At 47.2% G+C, this 21,941-nt stretch overlaps 7 protein-coding genes across 7 annotated transcripts; 1 reads left to right on the forward strand and 6 right to left on the reverse strand.

Annotated features, from left to right (window-relative positions):
* Positions 1 to 383: 383 nt before the first annotated feature.
* On the reverse strand, positions 384 to 2,309 carry N7495_002202 (putative C6 transcription factor RosA-like; the record flags this gene model as incomplete). The annotated part of the gene is made up of 4 exons (XM_057204871.1): positions 384 to 1,506; positions 1,562 to 1,789; positions 1,846 to 2,145; positions 2,200 to 2,309. 4 exons carry the CDS (start codon positions 2,307 to 2,309, stop codon positions 384 to 386), a joined length of 1,761 nt encoding a protein of 586 aa, XP_057065478.1.
* A 4,332-nt stretch (positions 2,310 to 6,641) lies between these two features.
* N7495_002203 (putative importin beta-2 subunit) lies at positions 6,642 to 9,330 on the reverse strand (the record flags this gene model as incomplete). The annotated part of the gene is made up of 2 exons (XM_057204872.1): positions 6,642 to 6,743; positions 6,796 to 9,330. The coding sequence occupies 2 exons, from the start codon at positions 9,328 to 9,330 to the stop codon at positions 6,642 to 6,644; spliced, it is 2,637 nt and encodes an 878-aa protein (XP_057065479.1).
* Positions 9,331 to 10,121: 791 nt separating this feature from the next.
* Positions 10,122 to 13,089, reverse strand: N7495_002204 (uncharacterized protein; the record flags this gene model as incomplete). Its single annotated transcript, XM_057204873.1, has 3 exons — positions 10,122 to 12,053; positions 12,104 to 12,810; positions 12,873 to 13,089. The coding sequence occupies 3 exons, from the start codon at positions 13,087 to 13,089 to the stop codon at positions 10,122 to 10,124; spliced, it is 2,856 nt and encodes a 951-aa protein (XP_057065480.1).
* Positions 13,090 to 13,522: 433 nt separating this feature from the next.
* N7495_002205 (DUF803 domain membrane protein) lies at positions 13,523 to 15,072 on the reverse strand (the record flags this gene model as incomplete). The annotated part of the gene is made up of 7 exons (XM_057204874.1): positions 13,523 to 14,000; positions 14,074 to 14,365; positions 14,423 to 14,583; positions 14,637 to 14,727; positions 14,789 to 14,879; positions 14,983 to 15,008; positions 15,063 to 15,072. 7 exons carry the CDS (start codon positions 15,070 to 15,072, stop codon positions 13,523 to 13,525), a joined length of 1,149 nt encoding a protein of 382 aa, XP_057065481.1.
* A 112-nt stretch (positions 15,073 to 15,184) lies between these two features.
* On the reverse strand, positions 15,185 to 15,777 carry N7495_002206 (uncharacterized protein; the record flags this gene model as incomplete). The annotated part of the gene is made up of 2 exons (XM_057204875.1): positions 15,185 to 15,513; positions 15,705 to 15,777. 2 exons carry the CDS (start codon positions 15,775 to 15,777, stop codon positions 15,185 to 15,187), a joined length of 402 nt encoding a protein of 133 aa, XP_057065482.1.
* Positions 15,778 to 16,543: 766 nt separating this feature from the next.
* N7495_002207 (uncharacterized protein) lies at positions 16,544 to 19,140 on the reverse strand (the record flags this gene model as incomplete). Its single annotated transcript, XM_057204876.1, has 2 exons — positions 16,544 to 17,791; positions 17,845 to 19,140. The coding sequence occupies 2 exons, from the start codon at positions 19,138 to 19,140 to the stop codon at positions 16,544 to 16,546; spliced, it is 2,544 nt and encodes an 847-aa protein (XP_057065483.1).
* Positions 19,141 to 19,560: 420 nt separating this feature from the next.
* On the forward strand, positions 19,561 to 21,294 carry N7495_002208 (coatomer subunit delta; the record flags this gene model as incomplete). The annotated part of the gene is made up of 4 exons (XM_057204877.1): positions 19,561 to 19,563; positions 19,625 to 20,068; positions 20,121 to 20,317; positions 20,391 to 21,294. The coding sequence occupies 4 exons, from the start codon at positions 19,561 to 19,563 to the stop codon at positions 21,292 to 21,294; spliced, it is 1,548 nt and encodes a 515-aa protein (XP_057065484.1).
* Between the last annotated feature and the right edge of the window lie 647 nt (positions 21,295 to 21,941).

Genomic DNA, 21,941 nt, shown 5'->3' on the forward strand with positions numbered 1-21,941 from the left:
GGTTGGTAAAATTAGAATCTTGGAGATGAGACCATTATGCATTGAAACCACCTGGGCACCGTCTAGCACCATTTCGCCTTTCAAATTAATCGCAGAATCTTGGAGAAATCACATAACAGAGGATAATCAATAATAGCACGCATGCTCCTAATCATGCCAACGAAAGGTTTAATGAAACCCGGGTATCCATTATATCAGTATCAGTCCCAAATAACCAGAAAAAGAAAAAGGGGTGAATAAATCAGTATATAAAAACAAATTCCAGAGAAGGAAAGATGTAGGGAGTAATTTCCCCAACCCCAAGAAATCGTAAACTCCATATCCATATTTCACACATTAAAATTGAAAGTTTTTTTTCTTTTTTTTTTTTTGTAGATAGGTACTCAGTATAGTGCAGTCATGTCCATACGCGCCCCGGGCAGTTTGTAAGAATGTGGCTGTTGATATAAATCCACATTAAGACCTAGAGTTCCGTCATGGTGGGGCATTTCCACACAGATAGGACCATGGCCGTATCGGGGTGTGTAAGCCGAGGCATTATGTTGATGATGATGCTGATGCTGATTCATGGATGTATGACTCAAATTAGGTAGGAGCTGCTGATCGTGGTGATCAAGAAGATGTGGTGAGGAGGAGTAGAGTGTTTGAGAGTGAGAGTGGGAGTGGGATTGCGATTGAGAAGATACGGTGGAGACATAGCCCGTATCTGCGAGGTGGTAGGGAGAGCCGGCAACTGTGACGGCCGGGGGTGATTGGATAGGAGGTGTGTATGCGGCATTAGAAGGAGAAGCAGAAGCGGGCGAAGAAGAGGAGGCCATGGGGTACTCGTGCATATTGTGATAGGGGCTTGGTGGAGCGGGAGAGTAGTGTTCTATAGAAGGGTGTGGATGAGACCAGGCCAGTCTGCTGCGGTAGATATCCACGATATGGAGGGGCAAATCCATCAATGATAGCGCTAGGCGTAGCTCGGCATTGTACGGATCCGATGCGCTGTGAGCTGCGAGGATACGGTGGATCTCTTCGATTGGAGGGATGGACAGGGCGCCTAGATATGCACCCCCCATTTCGGGATAGAAGCGGTCCAACGCCACGCCGACAGCGAAGAATTGTGCGAGAATGCTCAGAGCGCTAAGATCGGTCTCTCCACTCCGAGACATGGAGGCTGGGAGCCAAAAGATCCATCGGCGCAAAACTTGGATGCGTTCAATAGTCTGCTCTGAGGACTGGGTCGGGAAGTCTTTGCGGAATTTTTGCACAAATTCAATCAGCTCGCCCAGTCGTTGCGAGTACTCTGCCTTATGGGACACGCGCTTTTGGGAGATCTTTAATGCGTGGACTGTTTGCTCAAGCTGAACCAAGTCTTCGTCGGTGGAGAAGCAGTATTCGGAGGCGCAGAGTGTCCTGTGGCTCTCGACTAGCTGGACAAGCTCAGACTCTTGCTTCCAGAATGGATGCATGGATTCGAGGACAGTCGAGATGCCTTGTTGTAATGACACCCAGCTTTGACTAGTGATTTATCAGCAACGCGAATCATGAACAGTTCCGAAAATCCAAGACTAACCGTTCAGTTGCCTGCCATGAAAGTAGAATAGACGCTGCCAGTATAGCCTCACAATTATCCTTGGAGAATGACCCAATAGCCGTCTGGAGGCCACGCAGAGCGGTAACTCTGTAGTGATAAGCCAACTGCCTGGTCTCCTGATCTCGAGTGAGGAAAGCTAGATGAAAGGCCGAAAAGGCCAATATTGCGCTCATGACGAAGTCGTTGGATAAAGCAAGAACAAGGAAACTTGACAAATTAGCTCACGGGACCTAGACATAACCGGGGTCAACAAAGGGACTTACTTTGGCATCTTCTGAGCCCATACAGTGCAGCTACTCAACCCCTGCCTGTGTAGATCGATGGAAAGCCCAATGATATGGTGAACAAGACGGAGTTCAGCCCACGACAACTTAGCCCATGTCGCTTTTGGGCACTGGGCCAGCTCTGGATATGGGGGAATGCCAGTTCTATGCCAGTCCTCGATTTGTCTTTCGACCTCGGGAGTCACAAGTAGATCCGGAGTCTGTCGTGCTGGTGGGCTTCTCCGTGCAGCAGGAATATCCTGATAGTCGCATCTGCAGTTGTGCTTGGTACAGTTGCGGCTGTAGAAGGTTAAGTTAGATATGAGATTGAAGATTGGATTGAAACTGGCATACCATTGCGGAAATGTCTCGTCACAGCGAATGTGTCTCCTCTTGCAAGTCTTGCATCCATTCCTCGACTTGGTGTGGCTTTTGCGGGGAGGGCCACCGCCTGGACCGGCCATTTTGCGCAAATAAGGAGGAAATAAAAGGAAATCAGAGATGTAGATAGGGTAATAGAGTGAGAATGCGAATGTGAGGTAAATTGTAGGGTCTAGGTAAAGTGATGATTTTTATAGATCGAAATTGTAGTTCCACGTGGAAGACACGAGCTCCTGCGCAGTTTAAATAGAGCAAAATAAAAGACCGGAAGATTGGGGATTGAATTGGACTTGGATTGGATGGAGACTTGGGTGAGGAAGCAAAAGCAAAGAGAGCTTTAATCGCGTCACGGGCAGGTTGAAAGGTGAGTAATATAAATAAAATCGAGGAAAGAATAGTAAAACAGTAAAATAGAATTAGTAGAATAAGAATAAATAAATTATAAAATAAAAATAAATCAGAAAAAGCTATCAGCCTCTGCAACCTAGGATAGCCCTAGTGAGGGGCTAGTTAAGACAGCTCCACAGGACCAGAACGGGGGTTTTACTTTCAATTACTACCATCAAGCTTGGAAATTAATTTCACAATCCATTTCATTTCTTGTATTAGATCTTAGCTATACTTTCAAAGCTGGGACCCAAGCGGAGCATTTCCAGATCTTCGATATTCGATCTCCGGATACTGGATCATAGACTTTTGGTACGTGCGCGAGAGAAGCGCATAGGGCTAACAATAATAGGAAAAAGGGGTCATGAAAAGGAGGGGTGATAAGAATAAAAATAGGATAGTACATAGTACCATACCATTGGGAATTAGCTGCTTTCTTCAAACAAGAGAGATCGTACTAAAAAAAAAATAAAAAATAAAACTGAAAATGACAAAAGAGTCAAAGACCCTTGAATAGTGGATCTCGAAACGTCAAATGCCAAGAAAGACCAAGAAAGACCTTATTCCAGATTAGGTAAAGGAGAAGGTCAATCTTAGGGCTATTCTGGGTTTATTCTATTTTGTTCGTATGGAATACGTATTACTTATCTTACCCTCCAAGACTGTTAATCCTCTCCATCTCTTAACGTGTACTCTCTCAACTCAGTAATGCCAGCCGAAGCTGCATGTTGTACAAGTCAGTAGTTTCGTAGTTTATTTGTGGTCTATTGTTTCATGGCAAGGTTTCAAGGTTTTCTGGTTTCATGGTCTCATATAGTATTGACCATGGTATTTCCCTGGAAAAGAAGTCAAAGTCGGGGAACTCAAACGAGATAATGGGGAATGCATACCCAAGGTACAGATAGAGTACAGAGTACAGAGTAATAAGCAGGCTTACCTAGCCTAACCTAACCCCTAACCTTATAGAACTCCCGTAACACAGTGACCGCCAGTTTCATCCTTGTCTCCACGTTTTCTGGGGATCAGACATATGTCAGATGTCGGTGTGGCTAAAGGTTTTATTTTCCTATACATGTACAAATGCTAACTTCAAAAATTAGAAATTAGGGGGTCAGCATGCAGTACCAGGGTGCAGTATGTATCTCACACGTGGTTCCAATGCCATTTACCTTGTTATTATTCTTCTACTTTATTGTTAAGCGAAAAAGGAAAAAAAAAAAGACAAAAGTGAAATCATGTTACTAATAATGTTACTAATCATGGTTTTCACACCTGCCTTTCATGGCTACAAATCAGATTATCCTGAATATCCTTATCCCTTCTGGACTCAAACCAGAAACATCTCTTCGCCAAAATTAGCCAAGACCTCTCGCTACTGCAAGCCAAAAGAGGAATAGTTTAGTCTGGCTGACACAACATATTTGATTGGTCACAGAGGAAAGATCGCCCCCTAGACTCCACCCGGGGCACATCTTCCGTCTGAACTGTGACTATGGAGTCTACGTAAAGAAAGATGAGAAAAAGGCTGTAAGCTAGATCCCTGCATCTTCCTCCATAATCCTGATGACATGTATATCTACACATGGTAGCAAGTTTGAGGGGGAAAAAACACAGACTAGGCCACACTAATCAACTTTAATCTAAGCCATCCTAGACCTGGATAGAACCACTCTGTCGGGTCCTATACAGAAATCTAACCCTAAAATAGACTTCTAAATACCAGATGCACCCATATTTACATATAGTATCCTTTTTGATGGAAAGCCTAATCTAAGCCACTTCTGCACTTTCTATGGGTCTGGTTCTAGATGGATGCCTCCATACTAACTGCTGTGAAGGAATCTAGCCCTGGAGGGCTAGGTGTTCCCCGATGGCCCTGATCCCAAACGCACATTTACATTTGCATACATTACAGATCATGAGAGTAACATAACCCTTGTCGGTAAATGCTCCAACGGCCTGCTCGGCCGGGCGATGTAATGTTTTTCATATATGTCATCAGGGGCAATGAGCCGACCTTGTCATCGCTGTCTGACAGCGCTGTTATGCAAGCCTTTTCTTTTCTTTTTTTTTTCTTTTTCTGCAAAGTCCGATGTACAGTAACTCGCACGATTATAATCTTGGAACAATGGGATTACAAATACCTACGGACATCAAGCTTGATAATCAGCACGCCTCAGGTGTATTGCCAACTCTCAAATACATCTGGCCGAAAGGCGAGCCGTTCCTTCTGAATTGACATGGATGACACATATGCATTTGATAGGGCTAAGGTATTAATTAGCATGCATCCGACAAAATCTAGTTGGAAGGATCATGCCAAGAAGTGGACTGATTCTGCATGCAAAGATACCTCCAGGGCTTGGAGACAGTTTGAGAAAAAAAGAATATATTAATCTGGGGTTGTATTAAAAACCAATAGTCCTTGAATACATGGATTCAAATCTTGGAATCTTAGAAGGTCCCAAAGTTGGAATGGGATGTACAGCTGAAGTATAGAGAGATATTGCAGCCCTAGCTGTCCTCCCACCCTGGTCCCTGGCAGCAGCAAGATCGAACACAATTCCAGTAAATGAACAGTTTCAAGGATATTGCCTCATGCAAGTGGCACTGCAGCTGAGGCTGAATTGCCTTAACTTTCAGTCGGGGGATCAAGACTACAATAAACCCCCGGATAGCCTAACTCCGTACACAGCGCACACTGGCCCCGTGAACCAGGAACCTGGATCCTGGGATCAGTCAGCTCGCGTGGCACCGCTATTCTGAGGCCAATTGGTAGTACAAGTAATACTTTATCTTCAGATGAAACAGGAAAATCTTACCGATTCCATCGATGACCAAGACCATGATCATGACCACCCAGTTAACCCCCTTAAACAAGTAAGCAGAAGATTCCAGACATCATTCCAAAGACTGAAACATGAAACAGTACTACTTTGAATAGAATTAGAAGCGGATAAGCATGACCTCGGACAGGAATAGGGATAAAACAGAGTTCAAGGAGGGTTTTCAGGGTCCATTCTTGCCTTTGAATTAAACTCGGACCTTGCCAAGCGATCAGGCAGGACAGCCAAGACTTATTCTCGCGAAGGAGAGCGGTTTCGGGAAAGGCTCACGTCTTGGTAATACCCCTTGATATAAGCTTATCCTTAACTAGCGAGACTATCACATGGTAACCTGAGTAAATGTCTAGGTAGCTACTAGCTAGCTTGGGTGGAGTATTCTCTGGGGTAGTCTAGTAAAATATTCCAAGGGAAGCTAGAGACAAACTTAGGAATATTTACCGACTCGATACATGTGCAGGAATTTAGTGTAGAAATTTGCTATTCTACATACGTAGATAGGCCCTTTCAGGATTTACTCATCTAGTCCATGCGCCCACAGCTGCGTGTGGTTCTTCATGGCGGGTTCTAGATTGTAATGTATAGCGTAGAAGTAAGGAATCTATGTAGTTGAATTATCTATCTAAGATGGTAAGAAGAAAAGAAGCAAAGCCAGCACGAAGCAACGTACTTGCATAAGAACCGATCCTGCCCAGGTGATATCAAATGCAAGAGAAACCACAAAAACATGATCCCCCCACTCTTCTCCAGTTGTTCACTGGATTTGCTTCCAGCTCTCTTCTACATAGGCGCTTGCCAAATGCAAAAAAGAGTAAGATAAGATACAGAATTGAAAAAAAATAAACGCCCAGTCGAGAAAGATCAAGCTTGTTCGCATTGGTATTGAACCACATCCGAGGATTGCCAGTTTGACCCTGTTTCTTCTTTTCTCCTTTATTTAAATCAAATGAAGAAGTTCATTGAAGATTTGAGTACACCTGGAATGCGAGAAGCAGAAAAAGAAAGAAATATAAATCGCTACATTCACACGGCTGACTAGAGTTATGGAAGACAAGTCCCTCCACCGGGCTGGAGATAGAAGTAAAGAAGTGCGCCGCCAGTCATGGAGCTAAAACATTGCACGCAACTCTCGAGATACCGGAGCGTGATCGATGCAGGGATAAAGTCGAAATACCAAGTCTAGAATTAAACCTGGTAGACGGAACGCAGCTTGTGTGCTGTAGCAGACGGAAGTTGCGCAAGGAACGAATCGAAATCGGGTATCATGTTTTGGTAACCTTGCAAAACCTTTTGAAGGGTTAGTTTGATATCTTGCCAAAAAATGGGGGGTTGAACTCGCCTGCTGAAATGAGTTCTGAATATCACTATATTCTTCCTGTGCAAGGGACTTGGTCGGGAACGAGGCAATGGCCTGGAAATAAGCCGCCAAACTAGACTCCATCGCTTGTGGGTTCTTCATCACCACTTGGTTGAATCCCAGGAACGCTGATGCCTTCTCACGGGTAAAATCGATCTGGCTCATCGAGGTGAGGAAAGGCATCGCATACTCACCAAGTCGGGGTGCCATCTGGTCAGAGCAGCAAAGACCAAGTCGACCCAAGGCCATGGCTGCGTTCTCGTTAACTGATTCAATGATCTCCCCGTTGTTGATGATGCCCAACAGTCCCTGGTACAGCTTGTCAATGTAGGGACCAAGAGCGGCCTTCTCATTCACGGCTATTTCACCGAGCGACCAGCAAGCGTTATTCAATACACTGAAACCAGTGTGGCGATCATCGTCACGGATAAGGTCCAAATCAAGCTGCTTGATAATAGTAGGCATGATGTTGGGGATAAATGATTCCAGTTGCGGCCAGATACTGATGGCGCAGTCCCCTAGCAAGGCGAAGGAGGACTGGCGGACCTCGTAATTACTATCTGACATGCAGTAACAAAGCAGATCGAAGAAACGGGGCTGAGAGAGTTGAACCAACTCGCCACTCTTTTCGGGGTCGATAGCCTGAATAAGGCCACTAAGAAGGTCCAGGCTGGTGACGAGGAAGTCCTTGTCAGGCTCATCAATCCCTTCGTTATTGACTGATCTCATCGACTCTTCGAGATTCTCATAGATGATTTTGGTACACCGCTGGAAAATTACGGGAGCAAAAGGAGAAAAGGCATCGCCATAGGCGGCAGCAATGTAGCCCAAGCATTCAAGCAGAGGGAAGAGTTCGCGTGCCTTATCGTCGACTTGGTTATATCGCTCAATGAGAGCTGGCATGAGAATTTCCACCAGCTGTGGTTTAGCAAGCTCGGTCATAACGCACTCGGCTAGAGTCTGGACACAGTCGTACAAGATATACATGTTGCGATCTTTGTACTTGGCAAAGCACTGAACGAATTGACGAAGAATAGGCTCACAGTAAGGTACCAGGTTGTCATCGGACCTCTCCTCGAGAGTGGCAAAGGCCGAAGCAGCCGCCTCCTGCACCTTCTTGTTGTTGTCAAGCATCCGACGGAGAATACCTTCCATCATCGGCTCAAAAAACTGTTGCTTCTGAGCTGGGTCAGCAAGATGCGAAGCCCACTCGGAGTACCGTCCCAAACACCAGCAGGTGATTTGGCGCACAACGGGCTGGGGGTCGTTCAACAAAGAAATGAGGTATGGGATAAGCTCAGGAAGGTGAGGGTGGACAGCATTCATGCAACCCTCTCCGACAGCACCCAGGGTAAGGACAGCAGCCTCACGGTGAGGCCACTGCTCATGGCGTAGGGTGTTTTTCAAGTAAGGTAGGATAATCTCAAAGATGGGGTCGTGGTACACGTTCGAGAAGATGTCCAGTGCGGCGGCAGAACATTTCCGCAGGGTCCACTCCTCTTCGGGGTTGTCGCCAAATTCCGAATCCTCAATCTCCCCCTCGCTGAGATCGTCGTCGTAGTCCAGCTGCTCCGTGGGGGTTGTGTTATCCGATTGGTCACCACCCTGCTGCTTCTTTGCGAGATGATCGGCTTTAGACTTGGCGAATTGTGGTTTCAGGTCCTCCGCTCGATCCTCCGCATCAGCGTCATCTTCCGCATCGGCCATGAGATTTATCACCTCGTCCTCATCATACACCATGCTTCGGAGCAAAACCGGAATGACTTTGGGCATGTGAGGTTCCAGGGGCTCTTTCAAATGCATCTGCTCCCCAGCAACGATCCAAAACTCTGCCGCGTCGAGAGCCAACTCCGGGTCCTCCTGATTTTGCTGCTGCATTAGAATATAGTTCACAATGCCATCCAAATGCGGGATGAGCTTCCCCGGCGCAAACTCCACAAGTTGTGAGAACGACTGGCAGACCATCTTACGGACGTCGGTATCATTGTCACCGGCAAGATTGAACAATTGCGATAAGAAAATATCCAAGGAGGCTATAAGAGCCTGGGGCTGATGTGGCAAGAAAATGTGAATGGTCTTCAGGGCCTGGGCGCGCACACGCGCGCTGTCACGGGTAACACTGAATTCCAAGAGCTTGGGAATCATCACATCAAGCGGGCGTTGTCCCTGGTAGTCTCGGTCCAAAACCTTTCGGTTGTCCTCGCAGACCTTAAATAACGCATCCATTGAGGCTTCCATCCCAGTGATGGAAGTGTCGCCAGAAGCATTTCCAACGAGCGCCAGGAGCTCATGAAGAACCTCTGGCCAAGCCAGTAGACCTCCGCGCTGAACGAGCTCGGTGATAATGCTACCAGCACCTCGTTGCACTTGTCGATCAGCGTCTCGCAGGGCGATTAATGCGGCGGATCTGATAAAAATTAAGCTCGGCTGCGGAATTGTGTGGTACGCCATGTAGAGCTTGGTCTTTATATTCATGGCGGCGGCGAAGCGCACCACGGTGTAGGTGACCTGGTCCATGCCCACCGCCGGGGGGCTTGCGGAGTGGAAAATAGATAGGTGATGTAGTTGACATAATCGGGGGAAGACGTCGCGTGCGCCAGCATCTAATCCAAATAGTGAATATTAGTTTTCATCTTTTCTTTGCCTTCTCACCCCTTGTCTTGAAAGTTTTCAGCTAGAGGGGGGAACAAGAGGGGAAAGGGTATGTTAGGAAAAAAAAAGGAATGGGATGATCTACATCTTCGGCCTGTCTGCGGATTGCAGGATCCTGTCCATTGAGCGAATCTCTGAGGCAGCAAGCTAGCTGCCTCAATGGCTCATCCTGGGGTTGCCAATCCATGCTAGAGTGCAAAGTCGAGGAGTAAAAGTATTGGAAGTGCAAAGAGCCCCGCGGGCCGCTAAGACTGTGTGGATCGGGTCCCTTCACTGAATTCCCAGATCACGTTCACTCCAACTGGAAGAAAACAAGAGTTTCGGTAAACAAATCCAGTAAATTTGAAATGAGAAATAAAAAGAAGTTCAAACGCCAGAAACTTTTTATCAGGTGGAAAGTAATGGAGGGAAGAGACGTGTGATCGACTCAAGGCGGTGGGCCGCACCATAACATGACCAAGGCAAAATACGCAACCTGATTTTTACTACTCCCTAGGTACCAGCATCTATTCATTTCTTATATTACAAGGTCAATATGTATTGATTAACTGACAAATAGATATTCCTCAATCCTCATGATCCAGCTGCTAAATTTTAATCGCCAATCATTATCTGCTTTGTATATACCTTCACAACGCCTTTTGTACCTTTAGTACTCAAGCCCAAACCAACTTCTTAACATCGTAGATCAGATATTCTAGAATACCAGTTTGCTTCTTTGCATCTGCCAGAGACATAATATCAGACTGCTCAACTATCGAGGAAGCCTCTGTATTCTGCCCATCCCCATCGTCGACTAGCATTGCGCGCTCGATATCCGAGCAGATGGAGCGCACCCTGTCAAGCTCACGCACAGTGCCAGTAGGTCCAAGACGAGGACTCATTGCTGGGTTAGAGGCAGGAGGGGACTTCAATGCGACAAACCGTGTGTTATCGCGCTTGGTACCTCGAAGCCATGAGATGAGATCCCACTCCCCGCTAGAATTAGCACTGGCCTCGAGCGTACTTAATCGGACATTGGACTGAAGAGAGCGGGTGTTGACACGCAAGGAATTTGCAACCCCATCCTGATACGCGATTACTATTCCCACGTTGGTACGTTCGTCAGACTGGCTGTCTGTCAAAATAGAAGTAATGTATGTGCCATAGCGGATGCGCGATATGGAGTGGAGGTCGATTCGCTCGAAGGAAAGGACCTTGTCAGTCTCCCAGTCGAAGCGGCAACTGTACACTGCTACGTCGGTCAAAAGGAGAACTGACTCTTCGAATGGAAGCGTCCGGAGAGTGTTCGGTTCGCGGGGTGTCAGCATCGTCCAGCCACCAAGGATTTCTTCGGACGGACTACTAATAACAATCTTGCAGCTCGTGTCAATGGCGTTCTGCCTAATCTTTTGAACGGAGATTCCCGGGTCGGTAGTCTGCATCTCCATAGCAAACTCGTCAAATACTCGCGTGGAGACATTCCCGAGTAGGTAGTCGATGCAGGCCTGTGAGAAGTAGTCGTTGACAATATTGTTATAATAGCGTGAGAGCGTTAGCCCCAGGTCGTTCAGAGCGCCGCGGTAATCCCGTTTCCGAGTGCGTGTGTAATCGCCCTTCAAGGCAGCAGTGGAAGAATACTGTTTCGATACCGCATCACCGTTGTCGGCCCACAAAGTATTGAACCACTGAGTCGATGAGTCACCACCGAGGTCGATGGCGATGCCCTCATTCTGCAATTGAGTTTCAAGAGCCCGCTGACCAAAGGCACACTGTGCAACACCAGTTCGGTCGAGACAGTCCATGCAGTTTGTACGCACAATGCCCCTTTGCTTTTGTATCGTCGTGCCGTCTTGAACAGTGGTGTATCCGAAGTCAACCAGTGTATCCTTCAAGCGATCGACCAGGCGTGACACATTCTCAAACTTCATCCCGCGACATTCGTTGTGAAAGTCGAACCACTCCAGCTGCAATAGAGAGCCATCAATCCCACCCGCTTTGTTGAAAGTATCTGTATATCTCTCATATTGTTCACCCAACTTCAATTCCCCGGAATTCTTATCGATTAGAGAAACAGCTTGGATCTTGCCATATCGCCGGCTCAGTTCGCGAAAGTGTCTTTCAAAGGCGAGTTGATTAGTCTGTGCAGAATGATGTAAAACTGGAAGTGGTTTAAAGGAATAAGGAGCTTGCGAGAAGTAGAGTGGAATAGAACCGCGTATCTGCATGTATGAGTAAGTCTTATGCGACGGATCCCAGTCAGGCACTGAGAGAATCTGCTCCGTTTCGACCGTGTTAGCAGTATAGCCCTCATCGTCCACTCCTCGACGAAGATAGCGAACACCAGGACGATTGACTGATCGTCTTGAAATGAGCGTCAACAGGAAATTATGCTTGGCGACTTCTGCTTCTACAGCCTCTGCATCCTGTGTTTCGCCTAGGATTCGACCTTCTGTGGGCTTATCTCCATCAGACTCGGCAGAGGGCTGGTTCTCAGCACTCGCCACTGTAAATTCTCGCTGGCCAACAAACCCTTGCAAAAGAGGCAAAATAAAGCCATTGAATCCATTGTCAATGAACGGTAACATAAGATGCCTATTCCAAAAGTACTAAGGCAGTGTTAGCAAGGAATTCCTTTAAAACTAGGGCATGATCATACCAATGGGTCTACAGCCCTGTGGAGAGGTATCTGATCTGTCCGCACTGTCTGTGAACTCAATGACCGCGTAATGTCGAAATCGTATGCAAAGAAGAAGTTATGGGATGCGAACAACAACTTGGTATACCGCAACAACTTCGGCAACAGCTTCGCCGCTTGATCGGACCCCGGAAGATGGTCCTCGCTAAACGGAGCCTCAAGTTTCGGAGAGGGACCTGCCTCTGTGGATTTCTCTGCGGCTTCAGAACCATCATTCGATACCCGGGGCGTGTCATCAAACGGCGACTCCGCGACATCCTGCTCCAGTGGCCCGGGCTGAGGCAAGCCCAGAGGTTTGCGGGACAGCCAAGTCGCTGCAAATCGGCCAAACCTCTTCCCAATAACATCTTCCGCTATACTACTCATGCTCATACCGCGCGAATGGAACTTCTCGTGGACGGGTGAGGTTGGAGCGCTGACAATTTCCGCCTCGGCACCATCTGGGGTATTGTCTGGAATATCATCTTCAGAGTCCGAGTCAAGGTTGGGGTCGTCCTGCGAAACCTCTTTTCGGGCCTGAGCTATTGCGCGGGTGGCATCTTCTTGGGAGGAAACGGGAATGATTGCAACGTTGGTGACGGCATAGATGGGATGGCCTTGAATATGAGCGACTTGCTGGCGTTGAGTGATGGAGACGAGGAACGAGGAGGATGCAACGGACAAGAAACCTATGGTAATCGAGGAGAGTCAGGATCGGAGTTCTTTATTTGCGCTTTCTGTCGAAACTGACCGACGAGCCCGTAGGCGTCTAGTGATTCTCCGCTTTCCAGGGACTCCGTAGTAGCAGATGAGAGAGCAGTGATTTTGTGAGTTTTATAGTTTATTTTGATTGACGAGGCGTCATTATTGGAGCCATTGCTATGGCGGGGACCATTTATGCCGTGCGCGTGAAGAATCAGCCCGTCAACTGCGGCGACAATGACCAATTTCCGCAGGAGCCCGGGCATCGCGCGGAGTATCACCTCAAATAGTAAGAATGGAATGCAATAATGGATACTGAAGGAATGACGAAGACAAGGGAAGAAAACAAAATCTGGCAAAAGTCCAAACTTGTTCCTGCGATCGATCTCACTACATCATCGGACTCGGCCCCACTTTTGGGCGAAGATGCGTTTCTATTTTCGAAGAAAAGTCATGAACAACTCGGTATATACAGATGCCTCTCGCCAAAATAACAAAATAACAAACAAGTTCCAGAGAATAGAGAGTCATATTCGCCCATCCAGTGTCGGGTATGAGTTTCACCGAGCGTAGTCCATTCGGGGTATTTTGGAAACAGTAAAAATACAGATGCCTGAAGAGAATCAAGGAAAGACAGAAAGAAATGCGAAGATAACTGAGAAGTAACAGGAGGGATAGCAGTGACTTCATGAAGTCCTGCTAGAAAGGTCGGGGTGATGAGACAAGGTTGTTCTGTTTAGTATACCGAACTGTGCGGTCTTGCTCATAGGTTGGCCCTGGCTCTCCTTCTAAGTCATCCAAGCCGATCCCGTTGCTCTCGAGGTCATATGAGTGGATGAGTCCCTCACGGTCACCTTGCCCAGTCAAGTAGGCGATGCTGGAGGAGCTCCGGCGATGAGGATCAGTGCTTCGACGGGACTGCATTGAGCGCCGCGTTTGAAAACTTGCGATGCCATCCGTTGGCACACCCTCATCGTCCAGTTTCGAGCTCACCAAACTGTGTCCATCCGGGTCGTGGCGCGAAAGGTTCAGCAGATATACACCGGTAAAGATGATCAGGAAGCCACACAACAAAGAAATGGTGTTGACCGCATCAGTAGTGTTAAACCCCTGGAAGAGAATGAAGGAGGCGCAAAGGGTGGCAGTAGTGAATGTCACATAGTAGAGAGGGTTCACACTGTAAAGTAAAATTCCGTCAACATCTGGCATGGGGCACAAGCTGATTTTTTTTTTTTTTAATTTCCACTTACATGGAGGTTGAGAACGAGTTCAACGCTTTATTGAAAAAGTTCATTTGAGTAAGAATGCAAAAGCCAGTGACAATGGCGAAAACATAGGTCGATGCGTGGACAAATTGGTTGTTGTTGTTGATGGTCAATTTGATCGCAATTCCAAAGGCCTTGACAGACATCACTGAGACCGAACCGACGGTGGAGCAGATCGAAATGTAGACGAGAGGATTTTTCTTTCCGTACACCGGGGCGACTCGATAGATCATTACGGTCGAGAAGATTGCGACTGTCAGGCAGTATATGAGGAAAGCTAGAACCGAGTGTCAGCGAAGATGTACCAAACAGCCATTCAAATTTCGATCCATACGTGTCTGAACAGCATATTCGAGGATGTCGTCGATCGTTTCGACCGGCTGATCAGGGGGCGCATGGAGCACAATGACAACTGAACCCAAGAGGCAAAGCGCGCATCCTAGCTTTCCTAATATGCCTAGTCGTTCGTTGAGAAAGTATGAGCCAAGCACCGCACTTTGATTCCGTCAGTAGATGCGACAACTATTTCTCGGAAGCTGAATGCTTACCCGATCAAAACACTTAACGCTCCAAGTGGCGTCACCAGGATCGCAGGCGCAAATGCATAGGCCGCGAAGTTTGCAATTTCTCCAATGGCCACTATTTTCGTTCTGTTGTCAGCCCCACCCATGGTGTCTTGAATTTCACGGAAATGCCCTACATGTAGAAACGCCACCCCACCAGATGGGACTTTTCAGGTATGAATATCCTTCACCTGCGAAGCCATGTTCTTCAGAGGCATGCATTAAGCCCTATAACCCATCAGCACTTCAATTTTCATCAACAATCCCAACCGGCCTTTGTTGCCGAACTCTAGCCTGAATGTTTTGATCGGCATCGTCGAGGTGTACGGACCTTTTTGGTGATAACGAAACTTGTACCTGTACCAAGAGATTAGCTAGTATTCTTATACTTGAAAGGGAAGTAAATCATACCAATAGCCATTGTTGACAGAATGGCCAGTAATAGCCCAACATATCTATTGCAGTGCGCGCAACGTTAACAACTTCATTTTCTTCACAATCTATCAGGCGAAAATTCCCGGATGTAAACATACTTATCTGGAAGCATGTTGAAGTTGTGTCACCGAGGAGCGGAAGGCTCCTACTCTCGAAAGGCCAATGCCAGCAAAGGATTCGGATCGGGGAGTAAGAAACGAGCGACTCGGGTAAGCGAAGGGTGAAAGGGCGTAGGGGCGTAGGGGCGTGAAGAGCTCGCAATGAGAAGCGAGTGTGATAAGTGCAAAAACAGAAATATGAGCCAGCCCAAGATTCCTGCCAATAATGATGGTGTTGGGGAGACGGGGGATAGAGTCGCAAGGTGGTGAGAGGGTAAGATGTGCCTGCGTGCGGTGGGGTTCCGTTTTCGAGACCGGGGCCGATCTTTCTTACGCGTCCCCCAAGCTGAGCAAGGACCAACAGCTACACTAGAAACAAACACCTGGCTTTTTTTTAACTTTCCTTTTTTATTTTCGTCCCATTCTTTTTCTTTGCAGTTTATGTTCTTCCAACACGGCTGAAAAAGAAGTGCTCATGTTTCGGGCATAATATTCCCCAGATGCAGGGGCTGCATTGGACCATGCACTGTTTCAGCCGAAGTATTTGGACCCTGATGCTGTTCTCGGCCATCAGCAAACGATCGCCGTTTCATATCGATCTCAAGTTCAGCCGTTTTCGGGCTAAACATAGTACAAAGCGAAATAAGATTACTAAGATTAATTATTGTTGAGAAGAAATAAGCACGATAAAGTGGGTATACTATGGGAGCTTAGCCCCTCTAGTGTCGCCTCATACCCTACTATACTAGGTATTCATCTCCGGTATTTACTCCGTATTTCAGTCTACAAATCTTCTACTTTGTGATGTTTTGAATTCAATTCTCAAGTTGAAAAGTAGAAACCATTTCCATCGCATCCAACCTTAGAGCTGTTGAGATAGTAAACCCATGCGCCAAAATCCCATACGAGAATGCAAACTAAACTAGGCCGAAAACAGCCATCGAACCTCAAAACTTTTCGGCAAGTGGTATCACGCAGGAGTTAAGAAAAACAGAGCCGGGAGGAATAATACAAGAAGATAATGATGGAGGAATAGAAGGGGGGAAGTCGGAAATGGAAAAATGTTGCGGCTGATTGTCGGAGGAATGATCATGATGGCGTGGGAGAAGGATGTTTTCGAAGACCCGGTCGGAAGGGGAAAAGAAGTTGAACGTACCTATTGAGTTAGTTTGAATCCAGTTCCTTGCTGAGTCCCTTGTTGCGTTGTATTAATGGTAACGGGGGAATATGAATATCTGAATTAGTAGTCGAGTGTCGTGTTAAAGCAGTAAACCAGGGTTACCCAGAAGAGTCGGACGATCGCGATCGAAAATATTAGACCCCAAATAAGGGTGATGCGGCAACAAGAGAATCTGTGATTTAGGATCGGCGACGTTTGATATCAGGCGAGTTCGTGTCAACAAATTCCTCTTCCTCTTCATCCACTCGACACCGTTTGGCGGAAGGATTGGGCAAGACATTGGAGTCAATATGGGCGGAGTCATGAGCCATGCCCTCGCCAAAATCACCATATTTAAAATCACCATCTTCAAAATCAGAATTGGTTTCAACATTGCCAGACAGTTCATCGTAGGAGCCCTTCACATCAGCATAAATGCTTTGAATGTTTTGGTCATCCTCAGGGAACTCGTCTTCGTAGTCATAGTCAATTAGATCTTCTTGCTGATCCCGAGCAGGGGTCTTCATCAAATCCTCAGCAATACCAAGCAGATAATTCTCAGGTTCAGGTGTCTGTTCTTGATGGGGGATGTTGCCAGCCGAGATGTACGTGGCATCTTCATACTCAGGTGCGTGGTCCTGTTCATCCAAGGCATCTTCACCCTCAGTAGGTGCAGGGTGATTCTCATTTTCTTCGTCATTCTCTCCAACGAAGTCTTCATCCAAGCCAGATGCCTCAAGATCCAAGGTTTTAGTTTCGCCAGCAACACCTTCATTATCAAAACCTTGATCAGTTTCAAGATTGAAGTCATCTTGCTGGGAACCATCTTCAGCGACGTCTGCTAAATCAGGTTGCTCCTCTGGGGCAAGGGTGCTCGTGGATCCAGACCCTAGCTCGTCGATATGAGTACCCACTTCGTCATTCTCACGATCACTGTAAGTTGCGTTTTCTTCATGGAAATCGGTCTCTTCTTCTGGGTAAGTTTCTTGTTCATCCTGGACTTCTGCAACAGCACTTTCAGGGTCATTCTGGCCATCCCCGGACTCGAGTTGGTAATCATTCTGAAGATTTTCTTCCTGTCCAACGTTGGTCTCCTGGCCCTCTTCATGGCTCTCACCACGACTCTCGTCGCCATTCAAAACTTCTTTTGGAGAAGTTGAATCTACACCTGACTCATGTTGGACAGGATCGGAATGGGCCTCCTCAATGTACTGTGTATCATCCTCTGAGGTTGAGTCAACCTCGAAATAATCACAAGGACTAATCTGGGATAGACCTTTTCCTTCATTGGCAGCAGCTTCGAGACTTGCTAATTCCAAGTGAGCTGCTGGTTGACTGGTGAGGGTGATGTACAGAGCTTCGGGCTCCTCAATCTCGTCATTATGACACAGTCGAAGGTAGATATCTATAATCTGATACAACGTGATCTTGGATGTGTGCTGGGAGTCCTGTATCCGACAATTAGTGTGATTAAAATAATGATCTGGGAAATATGATCTACCTCTGTTATTTGGACACCGAGAGCATCGACATCAATAACAAGAATATCGCTCTCAGCAATACTACCCATAAGAACTGTGCGAAGAGACTCAAACAATATACCGACAGAGCTGTAGGCAAGATCTTCATCATGCAAGAAGAATGTCTCTGCAGAATCACCTTCAAGGGGAGGAAAAAGCGAGATCTCACTATCCTGGTAAGAAACTTTGACCGGATGGAGGGACTCGTTATCATGAGTGAGCTGATTCTTCAACTCATCACCCTCGACAGGCACAAGACTTTCGGTTTCCGCCTCGTTGGATGGCTCAGCCTGACGGTCCTCGAAGCCCTCTAGGGCCTTGGGAGATGTGCCGTCTCGAGCGGCTTCAATATTGCCTTCCGCGGGCTTGTTAGATTCGGCGCCAGAGGTAATATCCTCAGTGGTTTCGGTATTCTCGGGAATGAGGGATAGTTCGGGCTGGGTATTTTCCACTTGGGTGTTTTCCGAAGCTATGGCCTGTTCTTGCTGTGCAGTCTCTTGCTCTCCAGTCTCTTGCTCTCCAGTCTCTTGCTCTCCAGTCTCTTGCTCTCCAGTCTCTTGCTCTCCAGTCTCTTGCTCTCCAGTCTCTTGCTCTTCAGTCTCTTGCTCTCCAGTCTCTTGCTCTCCAGTCTCTTGCTCTCCAGTCTCTTGCTGTGCAGTCTCTTGCTGTGCAGTCTCTTGCTGTCCAGTCTCTTGCTGTCCAGTCTCTTGCCGTCCAGTCTCTTGCTTTCCAGTCTCTTGCTTTCCAGTCTCTTGCTTTCCAGTCTCTTGCTTTCCAGTCTCTTGCTGTCCAGTCTCTCGTTGTCCAGTCTCGGCGGGTGTGTCTTCAGTTGGAGGGGGGTATTCTTGGGCGTCGCTGATAAATTTGTGGCCTACTTCCGTTGTAGTTTCTTCAAATTCATCCATCACGTTTTCGAGATGGGACATGGATTCAATCTGGACGATAGGATGGGATGCGTCCAAAATTTCATCATGATCATTCTCTTGCATTTCTGCTTCATATGTTGTGTCATCGTACTGAAATTCAACATCATTATCGGCATCAACCATCGATCCTTCAGCAGAAGGCTCGGCCATGTCAGCATCGTCATTTACATCATTTGGGAAAAGAGAGGGTTGAGAGTTATTGTGAAATTCATCAGCTCCCATCATCTCGCTATCCAAGTTTGAGGCGTGATCTTGCTCTTGATCATCCATTAGGTCGATGTCAATATCAAAGTCATCAGCCTGCCCCTGGTAAGGAGAAGCCATCTCCATTTCCTCAGCAGGGACTTCCATTGTGGGTAAAGCTAGAGAAGTTGCAGTCATGGCAAAAAAAGACGCGTCAAAAGGTCCAATGCCACAAATTCAGGCACGTGTTTCAAAATGGCTAAATGAGCAGGCCTCCGCAAAGTGCGGATATGAAAGGAAACCAGAGTGATAGAGATCAAAGGTGATAGGAAGAGAGGGTGTGGATGAGAGAAGGTTGGAAAGGGAATACAATGATGTGAAAGGTTGAGTGAATGAAAGAGAAAATGTAGGACGACTAAGCGAAGGGGGGTGTGGTGCACAGACCACTTCAAAGAGAACAGAGTAGCTGCCCGCGGCGACTTGATCCGTCAACACCAACAGGGGCTCCATCCAGTCTTGCTCTACAGCTCCACCACTTTTTCTAGATTTCACTATCTGTCTAATACAAATTAATTTGACCCCTTCACCATGGTATGCAGCATACTCCGACCTTGATCCACTATGTCCTTAAATTAACCATCTCACTCGTCAGGTCGTTTTGGCAGCATCGATATGCACTCGTGGAGGCAAGGCTGTCCTCTCGCGTCAGTTCCGGGAAATTGCCCGGTCGCGCATTGAGGCCCTGCTTGCCTCTTTCCCAAAGCTTGCAGATTCGGGAACCCAACACACCACTGTAGAGCAAGACAATGTGCGCTTCGTCTACCAGCCATTGGACGAATTGTACATTGTTCTGATCACCAACCGCCAATCGAATATCCTCCAAGATATCGACAGCTTGCACCTATTTGCCCAGGTCACCACCAGCATTTGCAAGAGCCTGGATGAGCGGGAGATCACTCGCAATGCTTTCGAGCTCCTCAGCGCATTCGATGAGTTGGTGACACTGGGATACAGGGAGAATCTATCGCTTTCTCAGATTAAGACTTTCCTGGAGATGGAGAGTCATGAGGAGAGAATCCAAGAGATTATTGAACGGGTATGTTTGGTTATCGACGGTGTGGTTGTTTCTCAGCTAACGCTATCAACAGAACAAAGAATTGGAGGCCAGTGAAGAGCGCAAGCGTAAGGCAAAGCAGTTGGAGATGCAGCGCAAGGAGGCCGCTCGATCATCTCGTGGTGTACCCACAAGGACACCAACCTATCCCGTCTACACACCTCCGTCGCGTCCAACAGTCCCCGATACATTCGACTCTTATGAAGCCGAGAAGACAAAGACTTTCTCCAAGTATGTTCCGTTCTTCTCTATTGGAGATCTCACAGGTACAGAACACCGAAACTAATTACGTATTAAATTATAGGCCCATTCCTACCCGGGGCAAGGGTATGCAGCTTGGCAAGAAGTCAAAGGCTACTGATATCTATGAGAAGGTCCGAGGAGACATGGGCCACGAGATTGAGGAGGAGAGCCCGCTTGTGACTCCCCAAGTCTCATCCCCCATGCCAGAAACCCATTCTTCTCGCGATTCCCTCGCAGTAGACCGTGAACCTATCCATCTCACCATCGCAGAAACCATCTCTGCCACGCTTTCCCGCGAAGGTGCCTTGAAATCAGTTGAAATCAAGGGCGACCTTCAACTTCGTATCTCTGACGCTTCTTTCACCAAATTGCGTCTTGAACTGCAAGCCAACCCTACCCATGGCGCCCAGTTCCGAACTCACCCCAATGTCGATAAAGCCCTCTTCACCAGCTCCTCAGCAATTCAGCTCAAAGACACCTCCAAGAGGTTCCCCACTAACAACTCTATTGGTGTTCTGCGGTGGCGTGTGGCCAGTTCGGCTGATAACACCGATATTATTCCCATTACATTCACTGTCTGGGTGAACAAGGGTGCTGACTCGACCACCATAACTGTGGAGTATGAGCTCACCGGTTCAGAAAGCCTACAAGATGTCGTTGTTTCTATCCCGTACAGTGCATCAGAACCCATCGTTTCCAGTTTCGATGCGATTTATGAAGTCTCTGGTGACAGACTTGACTGGAACATCGGTGCTGTGGACGAATCAAACTCGTCTGGTAGCTTTGAGTTCGAGTCTATCGAGGGTGATGAGGATGTGTTCTTCCCAATGAGCGTTTACTTCTCGAAGACACAGCCATTTGTCGACGTGGATGTCACGAACGTATCTCTACTGGATATGGATGGCGAGACTACCGGTTTCTCCAAGGATATCCGCAGCGTTGCGGATAATTTCCTTATCGAGTGATAAGTGACTGTTTGACCAGTATAGAGTTGGAATACTAATGACGTTCGGATCGTGGTTTTTGGCATTTCTTTTTCTCTTCTTCCAACATCGTTTTTTAACCTAAATCCCCTCTGCCCTTTGCAAAACGTTTTACCCAATAACGTGTCTTAGTCTTCATACAAAATTGACACAATTCAAATCCATCTTCAATAATGCCTCACCTTCCTTTTCAAGCTTCGGAATCTCGTGAAGCAGAATCCGCTCATCTGTAATGTACGACGTCAGAATTATGAATTTGCGAGTCCTAACAGAGGCGATTGAACGGCGGAATCTACTTCACGTAGCTTTCCGTGCCTTGCTGATCATCCATGGACTCTTAGTCGAATCTCATGGTTGAGGGAAGCTTCAACCAGGGACGTTCAACCAACTTGAGTGCCACCGCCATTAAACGTCACATTTACACTGTACCCTGGGTCTAGACCATGACAGCTATCGCATATCAATTTCTACGAGCTCGTTTTAAGCTTTGCGCCCTTACAACAATCTCCTTCGCTGGATAACCTTGGCGAAGTTGCTACACATCGCCTCCTTGATGAAGCATAGCTGTTTGTCTAGCTCATGTCCATGGATCTAGCATAGGATTCCAAAGCCTGTCGGTTATTACTGCC

This window comes from Penicillium taxi, assembly GCF_028828555.1.
Source record: "Penicillium taxi strain IBT 34144 chromosome Unknown utg000002l_segment0_segment0, whole genome shotgun sequence".
NCBI classification, from domain to species: Eukaryota; Fungi; Ascomycota; class Eurotiomycetes; order Eurotiales; family Aspergillaceae; genus Penicillium; species Penicillium taxi.